This window comes from Schizosaccharomyces octosporus (assembly GCF_000150505.1).
Source record: "Schizosaccharomyces octosporus yFS286 unplaced genomic scaffold supercont6.3, whole genome shotgun sequence".
Classification (NCBI taxonomy): Eukaryota; Fungi; Ascomycota; class Schizosaccharomycetes; order Schizosaccharomycetales; family Schizosaccharomycetaceae; genus Schizosaccharomyces; species Schizosaccharomyces octosporus.
In genome coordinates this window covers 427,514-453,222 of record NW_013185621.1, presented here as the reverse complement: position 1 = coordinate 453,222, position 25,709 = coordinate 427,514, and the positions used below count along the sequence as shown (strand labels likewise).

Sequence of the window (25,709 nt, the reverse complement as noted above, 5' to 3'; positions counted from 1 at the left end):
CTACGGCAACACTAAATGTAAACAAACACTTCGGCAAACATGCAGCGGCAACTTTTACGAGTATAACAGTAAACATACAAGAATAGATAGGTTGCAACAAATTAATTTTAAAACGTTAATAATCTTAGTTAACAAAAAATAAACTCAGTAAATCAGATTTATGACGAAGTTTTCTAAATACATTAATACCCCTTCTATATAAATAGAGATTCAAACGAAACATTACTAGGTTGACCATCAAACAACTTGGCATGTAGATGGTCTAGTCGCGCCTTCCACCGAGAAGAACGAGAGGATTGCAAACCTAGCGAATCGGAATTATTCAGTAACATATAGTCACGGCTCAAATAAACGTCCTGAGTACAAGGGACATACAGTAGCTTAAATGAATTAATACACAGTCTAGCTTTTAAATCGGATTGGAAACAAACCGAGCTCATTAATCTTGTTTGCAATGACATTCGCGTTACTTCCGATGTTCCTTCAAACGGAATTGTTCTGCATAAGAAAGGACAACGATAATTTTTATATGATACATACTCAGTTCCTTTTTGAGCAGTGTAATCTTCTAGGTATTTCTTCCATCCTTGCCGTTGGCTTTCTAAAGTCTCGTCCAAAGTAACGTTAGCACGTCGCAGTAAATTAATAGTAAATTGCTTTTCCTTAAAATTCCATGCGAACCGAAATAGCATTTCATCAGAATTTAGATATCGCTCCAAATTCATGCGATATAAGAACTCATCATAAGAACGCTTTGGGGTAAAACGACTATTATATTCTTCAATGACGCTCAGTACATGTTTAAATTTTCCATCTGAGACAATGTGGTGCACTTGCTTAGCTATTGACCAGACTAATTTGTCAACTGTATATAGTTCGTAGGCTTTGTTGCCATAATAAAAACGCATGTAATCTTCAAACTGACTCTGATCTAGGACACCGTATATGAGTCGTAACGACATAACGAATGTTTTATTGTAATATGTATCTTCCTCCGGTAGCTCAGGTAATTCGCTTTCTCTACTCCTCCATAGATTATGCTCTTGAGCCACAGAATTTGGTTTTATTTGTCTTTGAACATCCCCCACACAGTTCTCCAAATTCTTTAATAGTAATAACCGGTCATATAGCATATTAAATAGACGGAAAAAGATGTAAATTGCAGAATACCCGTACTGTTCTACTATATTGTTCTCATCAGTTTTCACAAACGAGGGTTTGTCATCAACAGTTGTTTGATTGTTCCGAACGCCTTTCCCACAGTTAGTTTCGTTTAACAAGCAATTTTCGGGGTGAACAGGGTACTTCAAACTTGCTACGATGGCTGCAGCAGGACGAGACAATTGTTGTTTTGAAGTAGACGCTGAACTGGCGTTATCAGAAGGAGTATCGTCGGAATTTAGAGAATTATTAGTAACATCGCCCTTTTTTCTGGCTGCGGCCGCGGAACGACTTTGACGCTGTTCGCTTATTTTTTGATGTTTTGAAAGCTCAGTCAGTTGAGTAATTGAGTTTGATCGTTTCCTGCGTATAACTTTATTTCCGGATATGCCGTCAACTGAAGAATCATAATCGGGGCCATGAAAAACAGGATCTAAGAACTTTGCTAATTTTTCTTTATTAATTCCAAAAAATAAAGGAAGAGTATTTTTAAAAAAATTCTCCACCTTTTTGAGTCCGGAAGGGGAATTACATACCACATAGGTACACACTATGTAGCACACGTCGAAAAGAATGTCTTCATTATCGTATGTGGTTGAAAAATCAAACGAAGTCTCACTAAAAAATGGGAATTTAATAGATGTTTGGGCATGTATTGTCTCTGCTTCGGCAAGTAGAAGTTTTGGAGTGACTAGTTTTTTATCCTTGGCTTTAAAGTATATGCTTTGAGGATCCAAACTTTTATCATAATTTTTAAATTCCGTATTTCTCCAAATAGGTTGTAGAGATTCTTTCGCTGATTGCCATTCCTCTCTTTTTTCATTTAATCGTTTTAAAACTATCGGAAGCGTAGCCGAAGGCATAGTTTCTAGAGCACTAAGTATAACCTTGTAATGATCAATGGTATATACTAACTTAATTGTTTTTTCGTAAATACTTTTCGACCGCAAACCTAAACCAGGTGGTAGTTGATAACTTTTTTGTTCTTCTTCCGGCATGTCTTCCAAACGTGCAGCTAAGTTGTCTAAGGTTCTGATAGTCCAGTTGATAGCCTCTATATGTCGATCAAACTCATAACGCTCTTCTTCCAATTTTGTCATAGCATCCTCATAAGGAGTTTTTCTTTGAACTATGAAACCACTTTCTTCGGAAGCCCAAGTAGGATGACTGACCCACTCATCATTCAATATAGACCAAGATAACTCATCTCTACCGGTACATGGGCTCATACGTTCCTCCAACGGAAGTAGCCGATAACTTGGCCCATAATCAGAGTGATCAGACGTGGCAGTATAATAAATATTAGGGAATTCTTGAGGGTTAAACTGCAAGATCAGTTGGAAGCTTTTCCATAAATCAGGCATAGATCGTAAAAATGCAAAGCTTCTGGCCAACAATGTATCCCGAGAAATAATTTTTTGAACATATAGATTAATTAGCTTTAAGAACTCATGATATATATCGAGACTTGGTAGTTGTCGCTTTACTTGCTTGAAAAACTCTGCGGCATCAGCTTGCGACACGGACGGAAATTTTGTTGCTATAGTATCATGAACGGACGATGGTGGAGGATACAAATCAGATAGGTTACTAAGTCGAAAGTTGGAGCTTTGAATTGTCCGTATAGGATATGAGCCTAACGGGGGTGTTGAACTGTAAAATACTGAGTTTGGTAAAAAGTCTTGAAACTGTTGCTGTAACGCAGGAAATTGACTGAGTAATGAGGCTATTTTACTCCGAAGTTCATCAACATTTAATTCAGACCTCGAAAATTGCTGAAGTAGCGATTGAAATTGCTGAAAAGTTGAACCATGGTCTTTTAGTGCCCCTTTCACTTTTGCGACGTAGCTAATAGCTCGGTGATAGCAACTGGGAATGTCCGCATAGCTAGCGGCATATGAGTATGGTCGTGATACGGTACCAGTCGGAGTAGCAAATCGTAATCCCTTGGAACCTTCGTCAGAAGGTAAAAACTGGTAGGAAGAAGGAAGGAGGGTATTAAGTTCAAGTAGCAATTTTGGGAAGTCGTTCAAAAGAACATGTACTCGCTCAATAAACCCCGGGAAATCAATACTGCAAAAGAAACGTTAGCTGAAGATGTAAAGATCGATTTTCGTACATTTGCTTGTCCAAAGCTTTCACAATCTCCAGAAATGCGATATGAAGAGAAGGATAGTGAAATAGTTTATCACCAAAAATGCGAACTAAAGTAGCCGCTTCCTTTTGAGTATCTGCCATAGTATTCCGATAGGTTTCATTTACGGCTACAGTGCCACTTTGGTAGTTCTCCTCTATTGACGATCTGAAGTCTGCAAGAAAAATTTAGTGACATGCTCATAAAAGGAAAATAATATACCATTTTTAGAAACCGAAATTGCTTGTTCCATGTATCCGACTATTAAATCATCAATCTTTTGGGAAATTGATCCCGTCTAAGTTGGAGTTGAAAAATATGTAAAGGGTAGCTGAAGAAAGGTTAGAATAATCAAGACGTCGTCGGCTAAGTTTACAAGTAGCTTGGTGGTTAGAAGAAGTAAGGTCTAAGATAAAGCCAATTTCTGTAAAAGCAACAAATTTTTTTATTTAGTGTTGAATTCGAAGAGTAAAATAAAGTACACAAAATATCAACTCAAGAACAGTTGAAACAAGAGAAACAGAGCTACAAAAGAAATAATAGGTAAAAATAATAAAAACACTAAACGAATATTTTACTCGAAATGTTATATGTGTATATACAAAGCCGCATTCTAATAATATGAACAATTTTGACATTACTAAACAGCAAAAACTAATGAGTAAATTTTGTGCAAACCGATAAACATAAATGTATAGCCAGTAAATGTATCAATTAACTAGCTTGACGAAAGCGCAAAGGGTAACGGTCTAAATAAAACATATTTTATGTATTTCAGGCTTACCATATTATTAAGACATTAGATCGTAAATAGGAAGCGAAGGGAGGTAAACAATTCTCTGCATGCTCTTTCGTTCAAATTGACAAGGTGTTCGTAGGAAAGGGAACAAAAGTCTTAGACGGCAGTAGGACAAAGGGGAGGATGATTGGCAAACTCAGGTTGAATGGTACATTCGTGAATGCCAAACGATTGAAGGACGTTATTGATGTCCTTTGTCAATTTCATATAAGACTCGCCTCGGTCATCAGGAAGAGTAACGCAAACGTGAACAGTAGCAATTAACTTTACGTCAGATAATTGCCAAATGTGAAGTTCGTGAACGGATTCAACACCATTCAGCTGACTGATAAGGTGCGAAACATCTTCGATGCGAATGCTTTGAGGAGCGACCTGCAATAAAATCAAGGCGGCAGACTTGCAAAGGGGAATGGCGCTAAGGAGAATAATGAAGGTGAGCAAAACACTTACGCAAGGGTCAAAGAAGTAGCGCCAAGAGTAGTCTGTATATCCAATTACTAAGGCTGCACTGATCACACCAACATTACCAAGGGCATCTCCCAATACATGAAGAAAAACGCCATGCATATTGAGGTTACGCTTAGGCTTGTGTTCATCTTTTTGAAGAGAAGAATCTTGAATGGCTCCGTGGTTGCTAGGAGACTTTCGAGAAACATTGGAACCAGTGGGAGAACCAATATAGCTAAGCAAGGGAGAATTTTCGGTGGCAGCAATGTCAGCGGCAGGATGGTCATGGGGAAGTCCTTGGAAATGACAACGGTTGACAATGGTGGAAGGTAAGACTGACTCAATATCATCAACTTCTTCGGGGAATTCGTAGTTACGTGCATTAGATGTCTGATGGTGATCGTGGCCATGACCATGGGCATGGCTGTGGTCGTGGAATAGGAACATTCCAACAATATTACTTAAAAGGCCCATAGACCCGACGAAAAGCATTAATGTAGGATTCGTAACGGAAGGAGGTTCAATAAAGCGCTGGATAGCCTCCATAAAAATAAACATGCAAAGGGCAATTAAAAAAACACCATTGGCTAAAGCACCGAGAATTTCAGCTCTCTGCCAGCCATAGGTATATTTGGATTCATAATCAGTAGAATGAGCAAGTCTAGTGGCCCATAATGCTATTAACAAGCTGACAATGTCATTTAGCATATGGAAGGAGTCAGCGATCAGAGCTAGTGAGTCAATCGCATATCCTGTAATAATTTCAATAAAGAAGAAGGTGATGTCGATAGTCAAAAGCAGGATAATACGAGTTTGGCGTGAGAAATCCATGGGGAGGAAATTGAATGAACAAGCAAAAAAATAAGCAACAAAATACAAAAAAATATATATAGAAGTGAAAATTAGGAAAGGATGATGCGACCAGAAGGAAGCAACTCAAACTCTGGATTAGAAGGCAAGCAAATCCTCTTGGCAAGTAGTATTGACGACTTCGACTTGATATTCAATAAAAACAGATTCCCTAAACGAAGCAAGTATCGTGATTACAACTGTCTGAGCTTTAGCAAGTTAATTTATATCTCTATAGCTCATCTAAAGGGAGTGTTCTATTTCGAATCGTATGGTAATACCAACAACAATTAGTAACTTATAGCTTCTATCAATCAAGAAAAAATAGGCTTAGTGATCCGGTGATTTTGGTCGATAACCTTATATGATGCTTCTTTTCAGAATCTATAGTAAACGCAAGAAGATCTGTGTTGGTAGAGCGTTCAAGAAAGGCAAAAAAGAGTTCGTACAAATGTAATAAAACTGTGGACTCTTTAAACGGGAAAAAGAAAGAAATTAATGTCAAAGAACTTCCAAAAAGTGGTGTTGAAGGAGGAGAAATATGGTTGGGCGTTGATATCAGATCGTACCAAAAATCTATGACCAAATGGTTTTAGCATATGCTTTTACAATATAAGCATAATTGCATTTAAACATATATGCTAAGATAAGAATTACTATAATAAATAGAGAACATGGGAAATAGGGATACATTATATAAGCATGTTTATTATATAAAGGTAAATAAGAATATTTAACAATAGTAAGCAAGCATTTCATTTGAAGGGCCTTGTCTGTAGTCATATTTAGTAAATTATTCAAGAACGTTTATACCATTCGTGTCCTGTTCTATTTGTGATACAGATTTTACTGTCTATGCTACGAATGTCTATAGTATTTTGCTTTTTCTTTTCTATTTGATCAATTGATGCTTGTTTCCTAGTTTTTACAACTCTAACTAAAAAGACTTCCTGCTCGTTAGAGCAGGTTTTTAAGATCGAAGCATGGATGGACCTACTCAAATGACCAATGTCTTTGCTCTGCTATAGAAGCTATCAAAGCTAGAGAATGCTTCCAAGTTAGACAGAAGCCAGCATCTAACATGCAATAACGCCGAAACATAGGAGATGCCAGATTCACTGTCTTGAAAGCTTTCTTTGATTTATCCCGTCATTTCGTACTTCCCATCACTGTACCATTATTTCTAAGGAAAAGGATTGAACATCCACCAAAAACTTTAGGGTAGGGTTTGTATTGTTTTATCGGTATCAAAATTTACAAGAGTGTAAATCCGCAAACTACAATCTCATCGATTTTTTTTTACAAAAGCATTATATAAAGGGATCCTGACTCGAATAGATACTGTCTATTTAGAAATATTTCCCCTAAAACACAGGAAATTCTTTTTTGGCTTTATTCCATTCATTCGCTGTTCTTCAAAATTCCTTTAAGTTATCCTTTGCTGTTTTTGAATTTACATTTTTAATTTCTATCTATTTCTCAATATGGAGCCAGTTCGTCTTTATTATAGCTACAACGATGTTCATAAAATGTGTGCTGAGCAAGCTAATCACATCTTGCAGGTCTTTCGCCCAGATGTGATTATCGCCATCGGTGGTGGTGGTTTTATTCCTGCTCGTATTCTCCGTACCTTTTTGAAGAAGAAAGGCAGCAAAAACATTCCCATTCAAGCCATTGGTCTTAGCTTATACGAAGAACTAACCACCGACTCTCCTGAAGAAGTTCCCGGTGTCGAGGTGAAACGTACTCAATGGTTAGATTTCAGTACTTTGGGTATGGTCAGTTTGGTCGGAAAGAACATTTTGATTGTAGATGAAGTAGACGATACTCGTACTACTCTTCACTATGCCGTTCGTGAATTGCAAAATGATGTTGCCAAGCAAGCAAAAGAATTAAACCGTGAACACGAAAAGACTAGTTTTGGTATTTTCGTCGTGCACAACAAGGTTAAACCCAAGAATGCAGAACTCGACAAAGAACTCGTCGACAACTATTACTTTGCCGGCTGCAATACTCCCGACTATTGGATTATGTATCCTTGGGAAGCTATTGACATCGATGAACATGATGCCCTTGTCAACAAACAAAAAAGCAAATTATTAGATAAATCTGCTTAAAGTCCTCCCCCTTCTCATCGTTCTCTTATTGAATTCTTTGATCTGTCTGTGAGTAAATACTTCTTCTTTTTTTACTAGATGATGTTATTTCCAGATATTCTCGTCTAATACACCAATTGCTGTTTTACTCCTACGTTTTTTACTGATTATAGAAAGCTTTTTTGTTTCTTCTCTTTTTTTGGGTTTCCTATCTTTATATGAATATAATATGGATGCACCTTTTTAAAGGTTATTTTAGCATCTTGATTCAGATTCAGATTAGTCTTTTATTAATCAACTCGATCAGTTATAGCTTAGCATAGTATAGCATAATAATCGTGAGATATACCTCTACAATGTATAGAAAGTGTAACTATTAATAGTTTCATTTCATGTATGATAACAGTGTGGTTTTTTGGTTAAGGGTGCGCGTATTGCTCCTCTCCAGGTACAATTCCTATTCTTCGCTCTTTCGATAGATTCTTCTTCTCTTGCATAGTTGCAGACGTATCTTTTGGTCTGTGGGATAGATTATGAGAAGGCGAGCTAAAGTCATGGTTTTCTTTCAGTTTTTCATCATCATACTCAAACACATCTTCCGCAGTGATCTGAATTGCAGTTGGTTGTTTTCGCAGCATCTTATGCTCTTAAATTACTATGTCAGCTAGCAAATATTCAAGTTGCTGATGAGTTTTTGCAAGATATTTTGTCTTCGTTCACGCTCTGGGTAGTAGCTAATTTGGAATAAACAGCTTCGGGTTTCTCTTGATTTGAGACTCGTTTTCTTTCTTTTCAATTTTTTACTTTTAAATCAATTCTCCTTTTCTTGTCCACGCTTTTAAAAGTTTATAGAAACTTGGTGGTAAATAATGTTCTTGAGTAATGCAAGACGTTACGAAAAACAAATAAAGGCCGGCAAACAAGATTTTTCATATCAAAAGAATGAAGTCCATGGATTTGTCAAAAATAGTTTCAAACAACTTTCGATGAATAAAAGATTAACATAAGCAAAAAGAGGAATACGTTTATTTCTAGAGTTACTATCTTCAATACTGTTTGGGTTTATGTTTTATACTCCATATGCGTAACGTATATTTACATATTTTTATTGAAAACTTGCCGTTCTTATACAATTCTTGACGTTAAATTATACGTTCTACTTCAATTTGTCTGTATTAAATACATACTGAAGTCGCAATTTGTGTACAAAAGTAGAATGCAAATAACAAAAGTAAAATATCAAACAGCTTCTAGAAAGAATGTTTATTTAAATAAACGCCTATGATTGGAAACGAATATATCAATCCTTTTAACTGGGAACAATAGGAAAGGGAGGAGACGAGAACTGCCATCAGGTGGTAAATACAACTTTTCGAATCACCTAAAATCAAAAAGAATCTCAGTAATAGCTGCATATGCTGATATCAACTAAAATATAACCAACGACCATAGCTGAGAGTCTTGAGGTTATAATACAGACATTTTAAGCAATGAGCCGATACTTCCATTAGTCGGGGTGTAAACAAATATCCATTAAAAATGTAATTAGGGATATTATAGTCAAGTAAATAAGTTTATGACTGCTTCAAAACATTAAAGTAAGGGTGCGCCATGGCCTCTTTACAGGTTAACCGTTCCTGATGATCATAACGAAGAAGTCGTGAAAGGAAATCAATGGCATCATCGTTTGCCAGCTGTCTGTTTTCGCGATTTACAAAAGAATACCAATCACGTTTAGGGTACTGTCCAAGGACGTTGTCGTATTGTCTATCTAAAACAATTTGGTATTTTCGAATATAGGCAAAAAGATCATCAGTTCCTAGAACTTTAGCAATCTTCACCAACTGGTCATAATTGTCTCGACCACGGAAGAAGGTATCTTTCTTGAATATCAATGCAGCAAACATAACGCCAAAAGACCAAATGTCCAATGAGTAATCTATCAGGTCAGTACGTTGCAAAATACTTTTTTCCTCTTTTTTTAAACATACCATATTCACGGAAGTCAACTAAAAGTTCCGGTCCTTTGAAATATCGACTAGCAACACGAACATTATACTCCATACCAGCATGGTAAAATTCAGCCAAACCCCAATCAATTAAACGGAGTTTTTTTCTTTGGTGATCAATCATAACATTATGAGGCTTTACATCACGATGCATAATACCTCGAGAATGGCAAAAGTCCAATGCCTTCAACAATTCATACGAGTAATATCGAATATCATAGTCAGATAAAGTAGGGTAGAGAGTCCGGAAATCTATGTTGTCTACATATTCAAAAATTAAGGAAGGAGTTTTGCTCTAAAAAATTGGTTAGTATGCGTTTTTTTACACGAAACGTATGTGTAATGCGATAAAGCATAGCACGATGCAATAGCAAATGATAGTTTTAACAATCAAGTTCTATCCGTTCCGTGCTTGAATTTGAATGCTAGAACGTACCTCTGGATCACGAACAACATCAAGTAAACCTATAATATTAGGACCTCCGGTTAAGTTTTGTAAAATTTTTATTTCACGCTTGATTTTCTTATATTTAACAGGCTTTAACACCTTTATAATACATTTTGAATTATTCAAAACGTTTATCCCTTCGAAAACCTCGCTATATTTTCCTCGTCCTACTTTCCGCAGAAGTTCGTAATTGTCCTGATACCCAAAAGTTTCTTCCATGTTTTCATAATCCCAATACTCGCGCGGAAGTTCCTCATTTACATGAGCATCTAGCTTTAATTAGCATACTCCTTTTGTCCGGTATCTGCCACTTACAAACCCGCGAAACTGAGACTATAGGAGCCCATTCACTCTGATTCATGATTGTAATCTTTTTTTTTCTTCTTTTCTATCTCTGAAACCTTTTCTTCAAACCGTATCTAACTAGACTCAGTGTATTCAACAACTTCTTAGCTCCTGGCTGGTGAAAGGACGGTTTAAAAAGTCTTGTACTTAACTCTCAAATCGCAGGGTTTTGAAATAGGAACATGTCGTACAGATCGGTGATCAAAATACCGAGATATACCGCGAAGAAGCATAAAATGTAAACAAACTAAATATTGAAATACGGATAGAATAAAAATGATTAAGCAATAAAAGTATTTGAATTATATTACTAGAATAGTACAGTTGTTTTACCTGCTAGTAGCGTTATCACGGCATTTGGCACACTGTTTTTTCAGAGGTAGTTCACAAGAGTTCACACCGGATAGCATAGATCCTAGATCGACTTCATATTGGATGTATTAGCCTTTCTTTCATGTATAGTCTTGTTTTGTGAATTTGGTAGCACAAGCATGCTTTCGAACTTGCTGCGATACTCCACGAAGAGACTCGAAGCAAATCTCATTGAAAATTAGCGGAGAAAACCCTATTTCCCATTAGCATTTTAGCATTTTTATTCTCTAATGAGAAAGGTTCTACGAAAGCCGATTGAAGCCTCGTAAGTAGTGCTTCTAGTTCTATAAATCGCATATTGTCTCTGTCGCGGCTGGTCCAAACTTCAAAATCACGTTGCTTAGCATGCGCCCAAGCTATTGAGACATGGGGAAGAAAATCCTACAAGCATTATGGGTTAAATTTAGTTGCTGTTCATATCAACCTTTGTGATAACATGTAACATACCTCTCGTAATGCTTTCCCTTCGAATTTTTTCATTAATTTATCTGAAACGCTTAGCAATTTTCTCAAAAAACTGGATTTTTCGAAAGTTGCTTTTAGTACGAAAAACATCCGAGTCTTTTCATCGTTAAATAATAGACGCACTTCCTGAAGCGTGTATTTAATTGTTCTTTCAGAAGATAAGTAAAATTTCAATTACTAGTAATTCTTACCTTTGCTGTAATTGTTGGCATTCTTGTCTCCAAGTCGCGAAAACAGCTTTCCTCTCATCAGATGGAATTCTAAATAATTCTGACAAACTTAGGTGCAAATTTTTCTCGACACCATATTCTGATATAAATAAACTTTTAAAATCTTGCTGCGCAGCTATGATATCCTTAATCCTTTGTTTATGAAGACTATGGATTTCCACTTTACGGTTAGCAAGCATTACAAATTCAAATATTAGTATATTTATACCATCCAGGTAAATTTGGACTGCCCATTGACCTTCCAAATGAGCCTTCGTTCGTTTCCTTCCTTCGTGAAAGATGGGACTATCGAACGTTTTTCGCTTTTCTAAATACCTTTGTTTAGTAGGATTTCGAGTTCACTTTCATACTTTTATAAAGATCATGAAAAAATTCTGGGAGTTTAGGAACATCTTTCACGTTAGCTTCAACTTCATCACCGCTTTCTGTATCTGAACTGTCATAGGGTACCAAAGACATATTTCAAATACATTCTTACATGAATTTTCATTTATTAGTATATCCGGTAAATAAATGCTCTCAAACTACCGGTATTCAAAATTTATACAGTATTATCCGTATAATGTTTATTGTTTTAGAAAAAACACTAAAACTCATACTTTTCCGGAAATGTAAACCATCTATTCTTAACTAAATACAACGAAACATTCAGATTCAAGAAAAAAAGACTCTATTATTACGCACAACTAATGTACAAATTCAAAATATTTAAGACTTTACAAAGTTAATTTGCCTTGGAAAAATTCGATAGCTTCTTCAATAGCAGCATCAACATTCTCAGCCTTGTCACCAACACCTTGGCATGTATCACCTTTACCACCACTACGTCCTCCAATTTGTAAACAAACCTTCTGAGACCATTCTTGAGGAGTGATCTTTTGCAAAGCCTCGTTGGAAACAAGACAAGCGTGAGCGACCTTTACATTATCGGAAGCCACAAGGTAAACACTCTTACCTTTAAGGTTCTTCTTCGTATGGGCGAGAGCAAAACTCAAAGCCTTGGCGTTGGCTGAAATAGGAACCTTAGCAACGACAAAGTGCGCTTCTGGGTTTTCCTTAAAATATTCAGCTACCAAATTAACAGCCTCCTTTTGTTCAGCAGCATTAGCAGCCTTCACTTGATCTTGGAATTGCTTGGTAATCTTAGCAACGTGCTCTCTCATATTATGTTTACGAACAGCAGACACGGTAAGCTTAGAAAGATCTACTCCAATCTTCTTTAATTCGGCTTCCTTAGCAGCACCAAAAGGCATCTTCTCTAATTCATTAATGCGGACGTCAAACTCATTAGCAACGCGGGAAACACGATTCGCTTCTGTGGACGTAACAGATACGATTCGACGAATACCTTTAGCAATACCGCTTTCTTCTAGGATAACAAAATCCTTAATTTCGCCGGAATTATAGACGTGAGTACCACCGCAAAACTCAATGCTATAATTATGCCACTCTGGGTTCTTGGGGTTCTTTAACAAAGTATCAATGTCAACACCGATACAAACAAGTCTAACTGGGTCGGGGTAAACTTCTCCAAAAACAGCGCGCAAACCATTAATTTCCTTGGTGTCCTTCAAAGGAACATCCTTTGAATAGACTGGCAAGTTCTTTTTAATTTGATCATTACAGAAATTTTCAACTTCCAAAAGCTTATCAATAGGAACCGAAGACTTGTAAGAAAAGTCAAATCTCATCTTTTCTTGAGAAACCAAAGAACCACGCTGGTCGATACCTTCTCCAAGAACGTTGCGGAGGGCAAGGTTCAAAACATGGGTAACGGTATGGTTATTCATTAAGTGCCAACGACGAATCTCATCATACTCACAAGTGACCTTATCACCGACATTAAGGTTGCCATATTCCAAGAAACCAGTATGCAAAACGTAGCCAGCATAAACTTGAACATTGGTTACACGGAAATCGGCAATGCCATCAATAACAATATGACCAGTATCGTTCTCTTGGCCACCTTGTTCAGCATAGAAGTTTGTGCGATCAAGCAAAATACCAATTTGTTCACCAGATTCAAATACCTTGGTGGTACTTTGGAATCCATCTCTATGGTAAATAGCTTTTATAGTAGACATTAAAGTAGCATCATGATGTTTGTAGCTATCATTTGTTTTGGGGACTGTATCCATTTTGGCTAAGTCGCCCAAAGCATGAACGTCCAAAACTAATAATTCACCACCAGAAGAGCCACTCTTAGTGGCACGCTTACTCATTTCCTTAGAATGTGCTTGGGCGGCTTCAAATCCGGGTTCGTCAATCTTAATACCGGCTTCTTCAGCCATCAAGTGCGTAAGATCGACGGGAAAGCCATAGGTTTCATAAAGACGCCAGACATCATTTCCTTGTAAAACATTGCTGGAAGACTTCTTAGCAGCGGCAGCATATTGTTCAAACATCTTTTCACCACGATCCAAAGTTTTGGAGAAAGAAACTTCTTCTTCGTCTAACAATTCACGCACATCTGCAACCTTTCTATGAAGCTCAGGGAAAAATTCTCCCATCTGTTCAACAACAGTAAGGGAAAGTTGTGAGAAAAAGCTTCCAATAGGAACACCAAATTTCTTACGTACATAGCGAGCACCACGTCTCAAGATACGACGCAACACGTAGCCACGTCCTTCATTATTAGGGACACCGCCATCACTAATAGCAAAGGTCAAGGTACGAACATGGTCAGCAACAACGCGATAAGCAGTATCAATACCATCCACATCTTCCTCGCCCATTTTTCCGGTATAAGGGCGAGCACCGGTAAGCTCTTGAATCTTTTCAAAGAGAGGAGTAAACACATCAGTATCGTAATTAGAAGTCTTGTTTTGAATGACGGATACTAGACGCTCAAAACCCATACCAGTATCAACGTGACGGTTAGGGAGGGGGCGAAGAGTGCTGTCTTTTTCACGGTTGTACTGAATAAAGACGATGTTCCAGATTTCCAGAACATTGGGATCGTCCATGTTGACGAGTTCAGGAACGGAACGGTTACCAATACGATCATAGTGAATTTCTGAGCAAGGACCACAAGGACCTTGATCACCCATTTCCCAGAAATTATCTTTGAGGTCACCCGGAAGTACGCGAGACTCCGGTATACCTATGTCAAGCCATAATTGACGAGCTTCCAAATCGGGTCCTAAGCCGGATTCTTCATGACCACCAAAGTAAGTAACATATAATTGGTCCTTTTCAAGACCATAGACTTCGGTAAGCAATTCCCAGGCCATCTGAATAGCCTCTTTTTTGAAATAATCACCAAATGACCAATTGCCCAACATTTCAAACATAGTATGATGATAATTGTCTCTACCGACGTCTTCGAGATCATTGTGCTTACCACCAGCACGAATACATTTTTGAGAGTCAACAGCACGTTTAAGCTTTGAATATTCGTGAGATGGGTCTACGGTTCCCAAAAAGATAGGTTTAAACTGGTTCATACCAGCATTAGCAAAAAGAAGTGAAGGATCATCATAAGGAACTACAGAAGAGCTGGGAACAATGGTGTGTCCACGCTCTTCAAAAAACTTTAAGAAAGTGCTCCTGACCTTACTAGCAGGCCACTTTAACGACTCAGTTGGGATGGTCATAAGGGTACGTTGATGTAGTGGTAAACGGTAAGTTTGAGTGGCTCGAAAATTTTTTTGAAGTTGAGATACAGAAGGATCAAAACCGAAACCGCTATATTTTCTTTTATGTAGAGATTGTATATGAAATTTTTTAAATCCTTTTATATGAAATACTGCAAAGCGGTTTGCATATTCAAACATCCGTGGTGGAAGGAAGGTGTATTTTCTAATGAATGAAAAAGAAATCTTTACGTTGAGGTAAGATATGTAAAAGAGATATTTATGGATAGGACTATTTTTGAAATGAATCAATGCTGTTTATAAACTTTGAATTATCCTTCTCTGGGAGGCAGCACTAAACGTTTCAAATTGCTTAGAAATAAGTATGGTTAGAAATCGAAATCTTAATATGATTGATTATATACAGAAGCGTAAAAGACATTATTAATTACAATTCTATGAAAAGTTTTGATTTCCTATTCAGAGATGGCAATAAACTGGAAAGCAATAATTGTAGAAAACAGATTGTCGTTACGGACATATTGGCGATTAAATAAAATGCTAGTCAATCAAATATTCAAGAGTACAAGTATATCTTTACGTTTCTCTTCGTATCCTATTTCGAAAAAAAAATGTCAATGATTCCAAGGAAAACTAAAAGTACAGTCAAAACAACAAAAGTTTTGGGACATGAACACAACAAAGATAGAGGATCTACTTATCAAAACAAAAATCCAAGTTAGAAGAAAGAACTAAAGCGAGCTTTCCTAGGATTATATACGTATGAAGCTCGGCTAAAACGGCAAGGCCTTTGCCATATTTATTGATCTTCTTCTGGACGAGTTTGTTTAGATTCTTTCATGCTGGCTGATCTAGCTTGTTGCTATAAAGGGTTAATAAGGATTCATAAACAGTGAAATAAAAGATTTCAGAAACATGGAATTCATACTTCACGGTATTTTGCTAAAGAAATCTTCAACACTTCAGCGTAATTTTCAAATCCAAGTGTGTTCATAGCAAGCAAAACATCCTCTCCGGTAATTGTCTTGCGCTTTTCCTGCGTGCATTGTTCGGAGGCTAGGAAAATGTTAGAATAGAAAAACTCAAAGCGCCACATACCTTCACTTGTAATAAAGGAAATGAATTCACTAACACAGTCTTGGACACAATCCTTGGCTTCCTATATATTGTTAGTCTCTCCTCGAAATTAAAGCGAATAGACGGAAGGGTACAATGGCAACAACGTTTCAACCTGGACCTTTTTTATAAAACTTCCTCATCAAAGATTATTGGAGATGAAAGGTTGCTATTCATTCTTTCAAACGGTACGCTGGAGCTCAAAACCCTTCTGGCAAACAACCCATACCTTTGATATTTTTGCGTTTTCAGGAAGTGCGCTCTTCATTATGCGCGCAACATTCGCAATTGGCAACAAATTCGTATAATCAAACCCATCTGTGCTCATTCTTAAGGGCAAGACAAACTTTTCAAATGACCTGTTGGAAAATATGTCGGTTAAGTGAACTTCCTCAAATCGATATTTCAAGCTGCGTAGCAGGAAGTTTTAAAAGTACGATAAATCAATAATATTAAAGAATCTTATACAATAAGTAATTGCAAACTCTAGATGGAAAATAATTGTAAGCTTGAACTTTTGATCGTCGCTTTCGGGATGAAAATGCGTAGTGTTTAATGCTGATAGTGAACTATTCCACATCTTTTTTAACATATTTACCGTACGAAAATTGGATCTCTTACATTAGATAGTGTTGATTGCGTTAAAGCTCCTTATACTGATAATAAGGTCGTGCTGCACCGTAAATGAATGTAAACAAGTATGGAAACTAGGCAAGTGGATGAAGTGGTATACCCACCGTACCCTTTACAAGACATTGTGTTGTTTAATGCTACATGTTAAAGATATGAAGAAAAGGTAAAAGCTACCATTGGAGTTTATGAAACGAAAGGAATAAGAAAAACGCTGTTTACTTGAGCGTCTGAATCGAATCTCTCAGCTCACCAACAAGCATTCGTTAGGGACTCCTTCTCGTTCTCATAACAAGTCTCTAGTTACATTTGCGATTCGTTCAAACGTAGAGAATAAATCACCACAAGGATTCTTCGTAACTATCTTATCCAACTTCATTCTCTTTACGCAGAAATACAATCTCATCCCCCACTTGTTGAGTCATGTGGCGGCATGCTTTGTTACACTAAAGTATTACTATTGAAGAAGACACTTGGCAGCAAGGGATTACTTACTTATGACGCCAAGGGTAAACAATTGTGGTATTAGACGGTTTCACAAAAGGATTGAAATTGAAAAGATCTTAAAAGGTTGGAGGGTATGGATCCTGAGCTTTTAGCGGGGACTATGTTTATATGGCTCCTGAAAGGATAGTCTTGGTATACGAAACTCGATAAAAAATGAATTCATTGGATCCAAAACCCAACGTCACGATTCAGTCTATCTTCGCAAAAATACTAATAGTAGGATTTCATCTTACTTATTATGATCCATTAAAACATACTTCATTGCCTTGCCAAAGTCGGATGATGGCTAAAACGCAGCTCATATCGTCCATTACGTTAATCCGACGCAGTTCATACCCAGCGTTGTTTGCGTATAAACATGGTATATTAATCATGCAAAGTACATCTTTTATTTTCTGGCTGGACTTTGTTTTTTTGACTTGACTAAGAATTTATCGTTAAGGTCGCACTCATTTCTCTTCTCAGTATAAAAAGCAATATCTTTGATAAAAGCGAATTAAAAGGAATAATTTTTTTCTTTGAGAGGTTTGTTTTACCTAAACTAAGAGTACAAAAGAAACTACCTTAGAGACCATGGACGCAAATCCGAATGACCCAGCACCTAGGTCAGCTGAAGGCTTGAATGAACGGTCGGCCTTGCTTCCTAGATTTTTGGGCTCTCATCAGGGAGCCATTCCACAATACTCTAATTCTTATGCTCTTACTCCACTCTTTTATTGGATTCGCAGTACTTCGTTAAGTCTGTTGATATTCACATTAGTTGTTCATTTTCTATTGCTCATTAATATCTTTATTTCCATTCCTATATTAAGTCATCTCTCGACAGGTTTTACACCTATTGGATTCACCGCATTGTCGGCACTTTTACTGGCGATGCAACTTACATTTGTGTATTCTCCCAATGCACCTGAGCGAATCACTCAACGTATAAATGCTTTTCTCTTGGTTGTTGATGTACTTCTTGTCGTTCTTAGTCCAATTCTTCGCCATAGGGAAGGTTGGAGAGGCATATTTTTCGTGTTTTGGGCTTTCCTTATGAGCCTTTGGATTGTATTCAGTGATGAAATGCTTCTTCGTCAATATAAGGAAGAACATCCCGAATATGCTTCAGGTTCCTATGAACATTCGACTTGGTCTCCTACTACGTGGCCGTGGCGAAGATTCGGCAATCTCACAATTTCTATGATTTTTTCCATCATCCTTACCGTACTAACTATTCACACCGTGTTGACTTTGGCTCTCCGTGCTTACGACGGTAATCTGACAGCGCCTGGTAAACTCTACACCGTAACAGATAGTAAAGCCAAAATTCACTTGGAGTGTTTTGGAAGCACAACTTCTCCCAACCGCTCTACTGTCCTGATTGAAGGAGGTGAAGTATCTGTTCATCCCTTTAAGGAATGGATTCTAAACCTTCACCATACCGCTGGAGGGTCGGGTGAATTGGATTGGGATCCAAGCGTTGTTAATGAGAAAGTCGGATTTAATTACATTCCTCCCGATACTCGGGTTTGTGTTTGGGATCGTCCAGGTATGGGCTGGTCTGATAATATTGGATCTCCTTCTTCCATTGGCATGGTCGAGGATTTACTCGGCGAGGCGCTTGTCCAAGCGGACGTCCATGGTCCTTATATTTTAGTTGGTCATGGTATCGGAGGTGTCTACTCTAACGTTTTCGCTGCTCGTCACCTCGGCGAAGTGAAAGGCATGCTACTGATTGATTCCGGATCAGTCCAATCCCTGCAGCGCTCTGGTAGTTTTAGTACTCGTTTTCTCTTGTTTATTCGAGGATGGCTTTCACCCTTGGGTATAAATCGCTTGTTCGGGACCATTTTTCTCGGACGGGATAGGAAAGATCGTGTATACGGATTTTATTCTTGGACGTCTGACCGATGGGTAAAGGCTAAGTTGGAGGAGTCAATAACAGGACCCACTTTTTCAAAGTCAGAGTTACGGTCTGCACAAGCTGTTCTTCCTAAGAAATTACCGGTTAGCATAATTACTTCGGGAAACAGCTTAAAGAATGTGAAAAACTGGTCTGAAGAGCAGAGGGAATTAAGCAAGCTCACTGACAATACGGTTTGGGATATTGTTAATGATGCTCCACATGAAGTTTGGAAGACTTCGGAAGGTGCTAAAATTATACTTAAACGTGCAGCTGAACTTTTCAGCGGAAGACTATTTGACGGAAATTAGTGAATACCGCGAGTCTATGGAGTATTATATTTATATTTCCGGTTATATGCGTTTGTTAATGAATTTAAATGAGAATGTGAGTTTAATTTAAAATTAAAGCTATATATTTTTGATAGCTTTGCTGTAGTTGAAGGTTGACAATTAGACGATAATTACATGTAAACATTATTCTGTTATACAGTAGAAAACCGGAATTCAGAAATCGATTCGAAATGGCTAAATGCTTAGCTATTTCAGCGTTGTGGAACGATTAGAAACCGGTTTTCAATAGTTCCCGCCTGTAAGTTGGGAATGCATAGATAAAAATGGCAATGTAAAAATCATCATAATACAAATAAACAAATGGAAAATCTCAAAAGAAAACAAACTTTATTTCTTAAAAAAATATATGTATCTATAACGTACAGTCTACAGTTGTTTCTAATCAATACGCTTAAAGAGGAGAGCCAGAGATGTAGAACCACTTGTGAACAGAAGGGTCAACAGGAGCAGGAGGAAGTTCATTAGCAGCAGGGATGGTTTGAGCAACGGCAGCATCATGAGAAACGGAGCCAGAAACGGTAGTGTTGGCCAAAGCGAACTCGGACTTAGCGTCAGTCTTGCCGTTAACCAAACGTTCCCAAGCTTCGTTACATTCACGGACAACTTCTTCAGCGTACTTGCTGTTCTTGCACTCACCGCTGAAGGCAAATGAGTTTTCGGGCTTACCGTCAGGGATCTTATAGATACGGAACCACTCGTTGGTAGCACGGATCAATCCAGGCATATGACGCTCAACATCTTCAATGTCATTCAACTTGGGAGCCAAAGGATCGTTGACATCAATGACGATAACCTTCCAGTCGGTTTCACCTTCGTCGAGAAGGGCCATAACACCTAAAACCTTGACTTGCTTGATCTGACCAGAGTAACCACGGGCCTCACCAATTTCACAAACATCCAAAGGATCGCTATCACCCTTAGCCTTGGTCTCGGGGTGAACAACGTTGGGATCCTCAAAGGTCTGAGGGAAGGCACCGTAGTTCCAGATGTAACCGTGGTGAGGGAAGCAGTTACGGACGTAACGAAGCTTACCCTTCTTGGTATCTTGCTTGATAGGGTTGAGAGTAGCATCCTTGGTGATTTCAAGCTTACCTTGACTCCAGCGAGGAATTTCGACAATCATGTTCAAAACGGTCTTCTCAGCGTTGGCATACAAAGGAACATCGTGCCAAGCAGAAACAGGGGAACCGTTCTTCTCAATGTAGAGTTGATAGTCCAAAGTGTTCAAAGCACCAACTTGACGAGTACTGTATTCGCTCATTTTGTGTAAGGGAATGGTTAAAGTCAACTCATTTGTGCATGGTAAATTGGCTTTGAAGATGGTCGGATCTCAAAAACCACAAATGTTTATATCCAAGTTTTATTAAGATTAAACTATCCTGTAACACTATGTATGGTTTTTCTTTGGATTTTCGCGTTTTGTAAGCTCTTGGTTAATTGGCATTCGTCGAACTAAACCCTTCCCAAAAAACCACACGGTTCAAAAATACACCTTAGATTTATTACTTTCATCAACGTTTTCTACTTTAATTTATTCTGAAAATTAATTTTTAGTTTATTGAGTCAGGCTTTCGAAATAAAAAAATTTCGTACTACTTTGTTTTGATAATATATGCTTCTATTTATTAGTGTAATGGTGCGATACTCACGCAATGTTTATACTTATAAAATAAATACATATTTAAAAAAAAAAAAAAAAAAAAAAAAAAAGAAAAAGAAGAGAAGAGAAGAGAAAGGGAAATATAAATAAAAAAGAAAAGTATGTATGTAAGATGAGTTTACGAATGAGACTAAAGCGGATATTTGAAACCGCTAGCATCATTTTAGTGGTGAATTGAATGAACAGGAGGCATATAATCACTTAAACGTAGTAGTGTTAGATTTATGATTATTTTATAATTTAAATTCTATCCTATCCTATCCATTCTACTTGATGAAGGGATTTAATAGTCATGTTGCATGCTTTCAATGTTGATTATAGCAGAGTGTGAATATCATAAGCAAGCCAAAATTTAATTACTCATTACAAGTCAATTAAAGATTATTTATAATTTATAATTTATAAAATTCCAAAGTATCAATTTATTTATTTAAGGTAACGAGTAAAAACGATCAAAGCTGGATTAGTGTACTTTTGTCCAATGGCAAAGAACTTCTTCTAGTCTAATTACTAGTCCTTCCTATTTATACTTCATATTATAAGAAGTTAGCTAATTTAGCTATTAATTTAATCAAGATACGTTCAAAAAATCCCAAATCCTACTTGAAAAAACGAACTAGTGTTGACAAAACTCAAATCTCGTCACTTATAAAGTGACAACTTTATATATTGTATTAAAAGAAACAGTATCTCTTTACTATAAAATCAGGTCTCTGGCCTTTAGTATACGTAATTTGATCACAAAGCTACCTTTAATCGAAGTCTTTTGGTTTCATTTCCTTTAAATACTTTTTATTTATTATTTTGGAAAAATAGTTTGCATAGTTCGATTAAACGAATGACAATATACTTATTGTAAACGTAAGGTTGAAAGATCAAACAAAAAAGTTCGAATTTAGACATTGTCTTTTATTCTGATCGAGATATCGTCATTTCCAACTTCATCTTTGTTTGGTATATTCACGGCGTATAGAAATGGGAAAACGAAAGCCAGTTCCTCAATCGTCCATCAATACTTACTTCAATCCTTCTGCGAATAAGAAACAAAAAGGTGAAGAGTCGTCATCCACAGGTACGAAGTTGACCTGGGAGATTACAGAATCATTATACATAGCGACATATGGAACTCCTAGAAAGTCCTCAAAAATTGCAACATTTGACTTGGATGGAACTTTAATAAAAACCAAGTCAGGTCGAGTCTTCGCCAAAGATGGGGGAGATTGGCTTTGGTGGCATCCTAATGTCGTTCCAACATTGAGAAAACTGGACTCTGAAGGTTACTCGATTATCATTTTTAGCAATCAAAATGGAATTCCTAGACGCGCATCAATTGGTCAACAGTTCCAAATAAAAGTGCAAGCTATTTTGGAATCATTAGACCTCCCAGTCATTTTGTATGCTGCATTGTTAAGAGACAAGTACCGCAAGCCTTTACAAGGTATGTGGGATCACTTTGTAGAAAGATGGGATCACCCGATAGGTAAGTAATAGTCTCATTGGAAAGGAACGAAGTTAATTATTATTTCTTCAGATAAATCCTGTGCTTTTTTTGTCGGCGATGCTGCAGGACGCCCCCGTAATCATAACTCCACTGATCTAAAATTTGCCGAGAACATAGGTATAAAATTCGATACACCGGAACATTATTTTACTGGAGAACCTTTTGATCGACCAGAGTTTTCTTCATTCCATCCAGAACAGTTCCTGCAAAAGCATGCAAACTCCCAACCCTATGAATTCGTGCCAGCAGAACATCAAGAAATTGTAGTCCTTGTTGGTTACCCAGCTTCTGGTAAGAGTACTCTTTGTCAGAACCAAATTGTACCATGTGGATATGAACGAATTAATCAAGATACCCTAAAAACTAGAGCACGTTGTATAAAGGCAGCAGTGGAAGCACTGGAAAACAAAAAATCAGTTGTTGTTGGTATGCTTTGTGTTGTTTACTTTGGACTGACATGAATTCAGACAATACAAATCCTACCATAGAGGCTAGAGAAGCCTGGGTTGAACTAGCTAAAAGATTCAATATTCCTGCACGTTGTGTTTACGTAGAAGTACCTGAACTTTTGGCTAAACACAACAACACCTTCAGATATATACAGCAAGAGGTATTGATCAAGTTATCAAACTTGCGAATCATGAAAGTAGCTAACATTTACAGATTAAAGGCCTACCAGAAGTGGCTTACACATCATTTCGTTCAAGATTTCAAAAGCCTACCACCAAGGAAGGTTTTCAAGATGTGGAAATTGTTCCATTTATCTGTCTTCCGGAATTAGAAGAAAAGTGGAATCAGTGGTATGAATGAATGAATTTACATACAGTAAACCTCAATACTATAACATATTATATTTAGCCTATTTAGCCCTAAAATTCTAATTACTATGTCACCACGACCCAATTGTAAAGTCCAAAAACAAAATTCCCTATATTCCAAACAATCATTTTGTATGAAATGCAGATAAAAACCCATTAAAACATTATTCCTAAAGCAAAAGTTGATTAGATGATTGCACAGCAGCAGGTTTGCTCTTAGATTGAGAAGATATTTTTTTGCGTTCACCACCAGCACCAATGACTTGAACATCAGCACGGGATAATTGACGCACAACTTGTTCCTTGTCAGAACCGCGTCTCTTTTCACCCAACGCTTTACGTCTTTCAGCGTGCTTGCGACGGACTCTTCTGCGGCGAGCTTGCTTCTCAGTGTGATCCATTTCAGCTTTTGATATGGCAATACCAGAGCGCTCGATAGTCTCCCCTTGGCGATTATCCACAGAAGGTTGGTAAACTTCTTGGGGAGCCAGAGCCATGGCATCAGAAGAAGCGGTAGGTTGAGCTTCTTCCATGGCCAGTGTAGGAGCATTAGATACAACTTGGACATTTGCTTCAGCAGGGGCGGGAATATAATGCCAAGAAGAAAGAGCATCCAAGGTGTAACTAACGTCTTCGAACAATGCTTTGATCTCCTCATGGTCATTCTGGGTTTTCTTGTCAGCTGCACTTTGATAGTTATCGGGATTTGCTTTCTTCATATACTGTTCCTCATAGATATCAGCAAGAGATTGCTGAGGCTTATTCTCATCAAGTTCGAATAGCTCGCTTGGACGGAATTCCGGAAGTGAGCTTGGTGCTTTACGAGGTACATCATTGAAATTCTTATTGATAATACGATTTTTGATTAAATCTTCCAATTCAGATGTTGTTTCTTCAGTTTGTACGGGAACGGGTTTCGCACCGGTTTCGAAGTCTAAATCAACATCAAGCAGTGAGTTCGAAGGACGGCTTTTAGATGTAGCCTCACCAGCCATTGTCCAAGACTTTTTGGCAACATTTTCAGTCTCCAAATCTTTAATCTGTTGACTAATTCGAGCTTTATCTCGTTCATACGAAGAGAGAAGTTGCTGAGAACCTTCATGCTCTTCTTCTTCTTCATCAGCAAACAAATCTTTTCTGACGCGATCAAAAGTATTTTCATCATTTTCAGGTTCCTCGTCTTCTTCGTCTGATTCCTCAGGTTCTGCTACTCGCTTTGTCTTTGTTTTTTTCTTAGCTTCAGCATCACGCTTGTTCTTCTTCTTAACCTCGCGTCGTCCTTTCGCAGACCTCGGTCCGAAAAAGTCTTCGTATAAGACAGAATCAGCACGAGGGCCTCCTTCTTCATCCTCATCATCTTCAGGATCAACAAACAAATCAATATCGTCATCTTCTTCATCGCCAATTTCACGATTCTGTTCAGCATCCTGTTCTTCTAAAGCAACAGTTTGCTTGTTAAATTCGTCTATGTCAAAAAACTTATCGTTCAATCCAAACGCATCTTTTTTAGGCTCTTGGTCCTCTGGTATTTGTTCGTCTTCTTCTTCTACTTCGAAATTATCAGCTTCCATGTCTTCATCTTCATCCTCAATATTTTCTTCATCTGAGTGCCCTTCTTCTTCACCTTCCCTATCAGAAAATCCTAAAAATTCATCATCTTCGTTTTCTTCACCCTCAGCTGGGTTTTCAGGTGATGATACTTCTAGTTGATTTTCATCCTGGGGGTTTTCAGAAGCATAACTCTCTCCATCTGATGGGCTTTCCTCCTCGATATCTAGGTCCGGAAGTTCGTCTAATGTATACTTTGCAGCAATTGCCAGCTGGTTATAAACTTGCCATGCATCAAGATTCTTGGTTATGATTTTCTGGATAGGACTAGAAGAAGGAAGTTTGACGGCTGAGAAGTATCCAATGGCTTCCTCTACTAATTGATTTGAAGCCTTCTCATCTGGAAATAAAAATGCCGTAGGCTCAAGGATCTCCGCCGTTTCTTCTGCCATGAGATGTTGCGGATTCTTAAAAAGCTCAATTAAATTCTAATGCTCCAAAAAAGACGCCTTACGACTTCTTCTTTTATATTAATGAACGTTTTTCTTTACAACAATAACCAAAATTGATCCTGAAATCCTTAAAATAGATGTAAAAGCAGCAACGCCCGGCTTTGAGTGCTCTGGTTTCGTTCTTCTGTTTATTTGAATTTTCTAAACTTCTTCTTCACTCCAAAACTTTCCTTAAAATCTTTTAACGATGTGGCACTTCTATCGTTACAACCAGGGTAGGGTTATGTG

At 37.6% G+C, this 25,709-nt stretch overlaps 12 protein-coding genes across 12 annotated transcripts; 3 read left to right on the top strand and 9 right to left on the bottom strand.

Moving 5' to 3' along the window:
* Window positions 1-87: 87 nt before the first annotated feature.
* SOCG_04355 (Clr6 histone deacetylase complex subunit Pst2) lies at window positions 88-3,799 on the bottom strand. The gene is made up of 3 exons (XM_013165197.1): window positions 3,518-3,799; window positions 3,281-3,470; window positions 88-3,234 (listed from the first exon to the last, which is right to left on the bottom strand). Exons 1-3 carry the CDS (start codon window positions 3,546-3,548, stop codon window positions 195-197), a joined length of 3,261 nt encoding a protein of 1,086 aa, XP_013020651.1. The 5' UTR covers window positions 3,549-3,799; the 3' UTR covers window positions 88-194.
* A 74-nt stretch (window positions 3,800-3,873) lies between these two features.
* On the bottom strand, window positions 3,874-5,940 carry SOCG_04356 (zinc ion transporter Zhf1). Its single transcript, XM_013165198.1, has one exon. The coding sequence runs from the start codon at window positions 5,370-5,372 to the stop codon at window positions 4,191-4,193; it is 1,182 nt and encodes a 393-aa protein (XP_013020652.1). The 5' UTR covers window positions 5,373-5,940; the 3' UTR covers window positions 3,874-4,190.
* Window positions 5,941-6,142: 202 nt separating this feature from the next.
* SOCG_04357 (xanthine phosphoribosyltransferase) lies at window positions 6,143-7,881 on the top strand. Its single transcript, XM_013165199.1, has one exon. The coding sequence runs from the start codon at window positions 6,875-6,877 to the stop codon at window positions 7,505-7,507; it is 633 nt and encodes a 210-aa protein (XP_013020653.1). The 5' UTR covers window positions 6,143-6,874; the 3' UTR covers window positions 7,508-7,881.
* Window positions 7,667-8,559, bottom strand: SOCG_04358 (anaphase-promoting complex subunit Hcn1). The gene has a single exon (XM_013165200.1). The coding sequence runs from the start codon at window positions 8,122-8,124 to the stop codon at window positions 7,906-7,908; it is 219 nt and encodes a 72-aa protein (XP_013020654.1). The 5' UTR covers window positions 8,125-8,559; the 3' UTR covers window positions 7,667-7,905.
* Window positions 8,526-10,418, bottom strand: SOCG_04359 (CMGC/CK2 protein kinase Cka1). Its single transcript, XM_013165201.1, has 4 exons — window positions 10,259-10,418; window positions 9,932-10,212; window positions 9,478-9,790; window positions 8,526-9,425 (listed from the first exon to the last, which is right to left on the bottom strand). The coding sequence occupies exons 1-4, from the start codon at window positions 10,302-10,304 to the stop codon at window positions 9,061-9,063; spliced, it is 1,005 nt and encodes a 334-aa protein (XP_013020655.1). The 5' UTR covers window positions 10,305-10,418; the 3' UTR covers window positions 8,526-9,060.
* Window positions 10,419-10,551: 133 nt separating this feature from the next.
* On the bottom strand, window positions 10,552-11,901 carry SOCG_04360 (uncharacterized protein). Its single transcript, XM_013165202.1, has 5 exons — window positions 11,706-11,901; window positions 11,564-11,662; window positions 11,317-11,515; window positions 11,108-11,273; window positions 10,552-11,041 (listed from the first exon to the last, which is right to left on the bottom strand). Exons 1-5 carry the CDS (start codon window positions 11,812-11,814, stop codon window positions 10,829-10,831), a joined length of 786 nt encoding a protein of 261 aa, XP_013020656.1. The 5' UTR covers window positions 11,815-11,901; the 3' UTR covers window positions 10,552-10,828.
* Window positions 11,902-11,954: 53 nt separating this feature from the next.
* SOCG_04361 (cytoplasmic alanine-tRNA ligase Ala1) lies at window positions 11,955-15,309 on the bottom strand. The gene has a single exon (XM_013165203.1). It carries the CDS (start codon window positions 15,129-15,131, stop codon window positions 12,072-12,074), a length of 3,060 nt encoding a protein of 1,019 aa, XP_013020657.1. The 5' UTR covers window positions 15,132-15,309; the 3' UTR covers window positions 11,955-12,071.
* Window positions 15,310-15,319: 10 nt separating this feature from the next.
* On the bottom strand, window positions 15,320-16,628 carry SOCG_04362 (CCAAT-binding factor complex subunit Php3). The gene is made up of 4 exons (XM_013165204.1): window positions 16,297-16,628; window positions 16,050-16,110; window positions 15,880-16,007; window positions 15,320-15,813 (listed from the first exon to the last, which is right to left on the bottom strand). Exons 1-4 carry the CDS (start codon window positions 16,393-16,395, stop codon window positions 15,751-15,753), a joined length of 351 nt encoding a protein of 116 aa, XP_013020658.1. The 5' UTR covers window positions 16,396-16,628; the 3' UTR covers window positions 15,320-15,750.
* A 170-nt stretch (window positions 16,629-16,798) lies between these two features.
* Window positions 16,799-19,498, top strand: SOCG_04363 (hydrolase). The gene has a single exon (XM_013165205.1). The coding sequence runs from the start codon at window positions 17,778-17,780 to the stop codon at window positions 19,398-19,400; it is 1,623 nt and encodes a 540-aa protein (XP_013020659.1). The 5' UTR covers window positions 16,799-17,777; the 3' UTR covers window positions 19,401-19,498.
* Window positions 19,499-19,750: 252 nt separating this feature from the next.
* Window positions 19,751-20,782, bottom strand: SOCG_04364 (inorganic pyrophosphatase). The gene has a single exon (XM_013165206.1). The coding sequence runs from the start codon at window positions 20,701-20,703 to the stop codon at window positions 19,834-19,836; it is 870 nt and encodes a 289-aa protein (XP_013020660.1). The 5' UTR covers window positions 20,704-20,782; the 3' UTR covers window positions 19,751-19,833.
* Window positions 20,783-21,790: 1,008 nt separating this feature from the next.
* SOCG_04365 (DNA kinase/phosphatase Pnk1) lies at window positions 21,791-23,501 on the top strand. Its single transcript, XM_013165207.1, has 4 exons — window positions 21,791-22,582; window positions 22,634-23,029; window positions 23,071-23,213; window positions 23,267-23,501. The coding sequence occupies exons 1-4, from the start codon at window positions 22,078-22,080 to the stop codon at window positions 23,411-23,413; spliced, it is 1,191 nt and encodes a 396-aa protein (XP_013020661.1). The 5' UTR covers window positions 21,791-22,077; the 3' UTR covers window positions 23,414-23,501.
* SOCG_04366 (U3 snoRNP-associated protein Mpp1) lies at window positions 23,400-25,568 on the bottom strand. The gene has a single exon (XM_013165208.1). It carries the CDS (start codon window positions 25,419-25,421, stop codon window positions 23,592-23,594), a length of 1,830 nt encoding a protein of 609 aa, XP_013020662.1. The 5' UTR covers window positions 25,422-25,568; the 3' UTR covers window positions 23,400-23,591.
* Window positions 25,569-25,709: the final 141 nt, after the last annotated feature.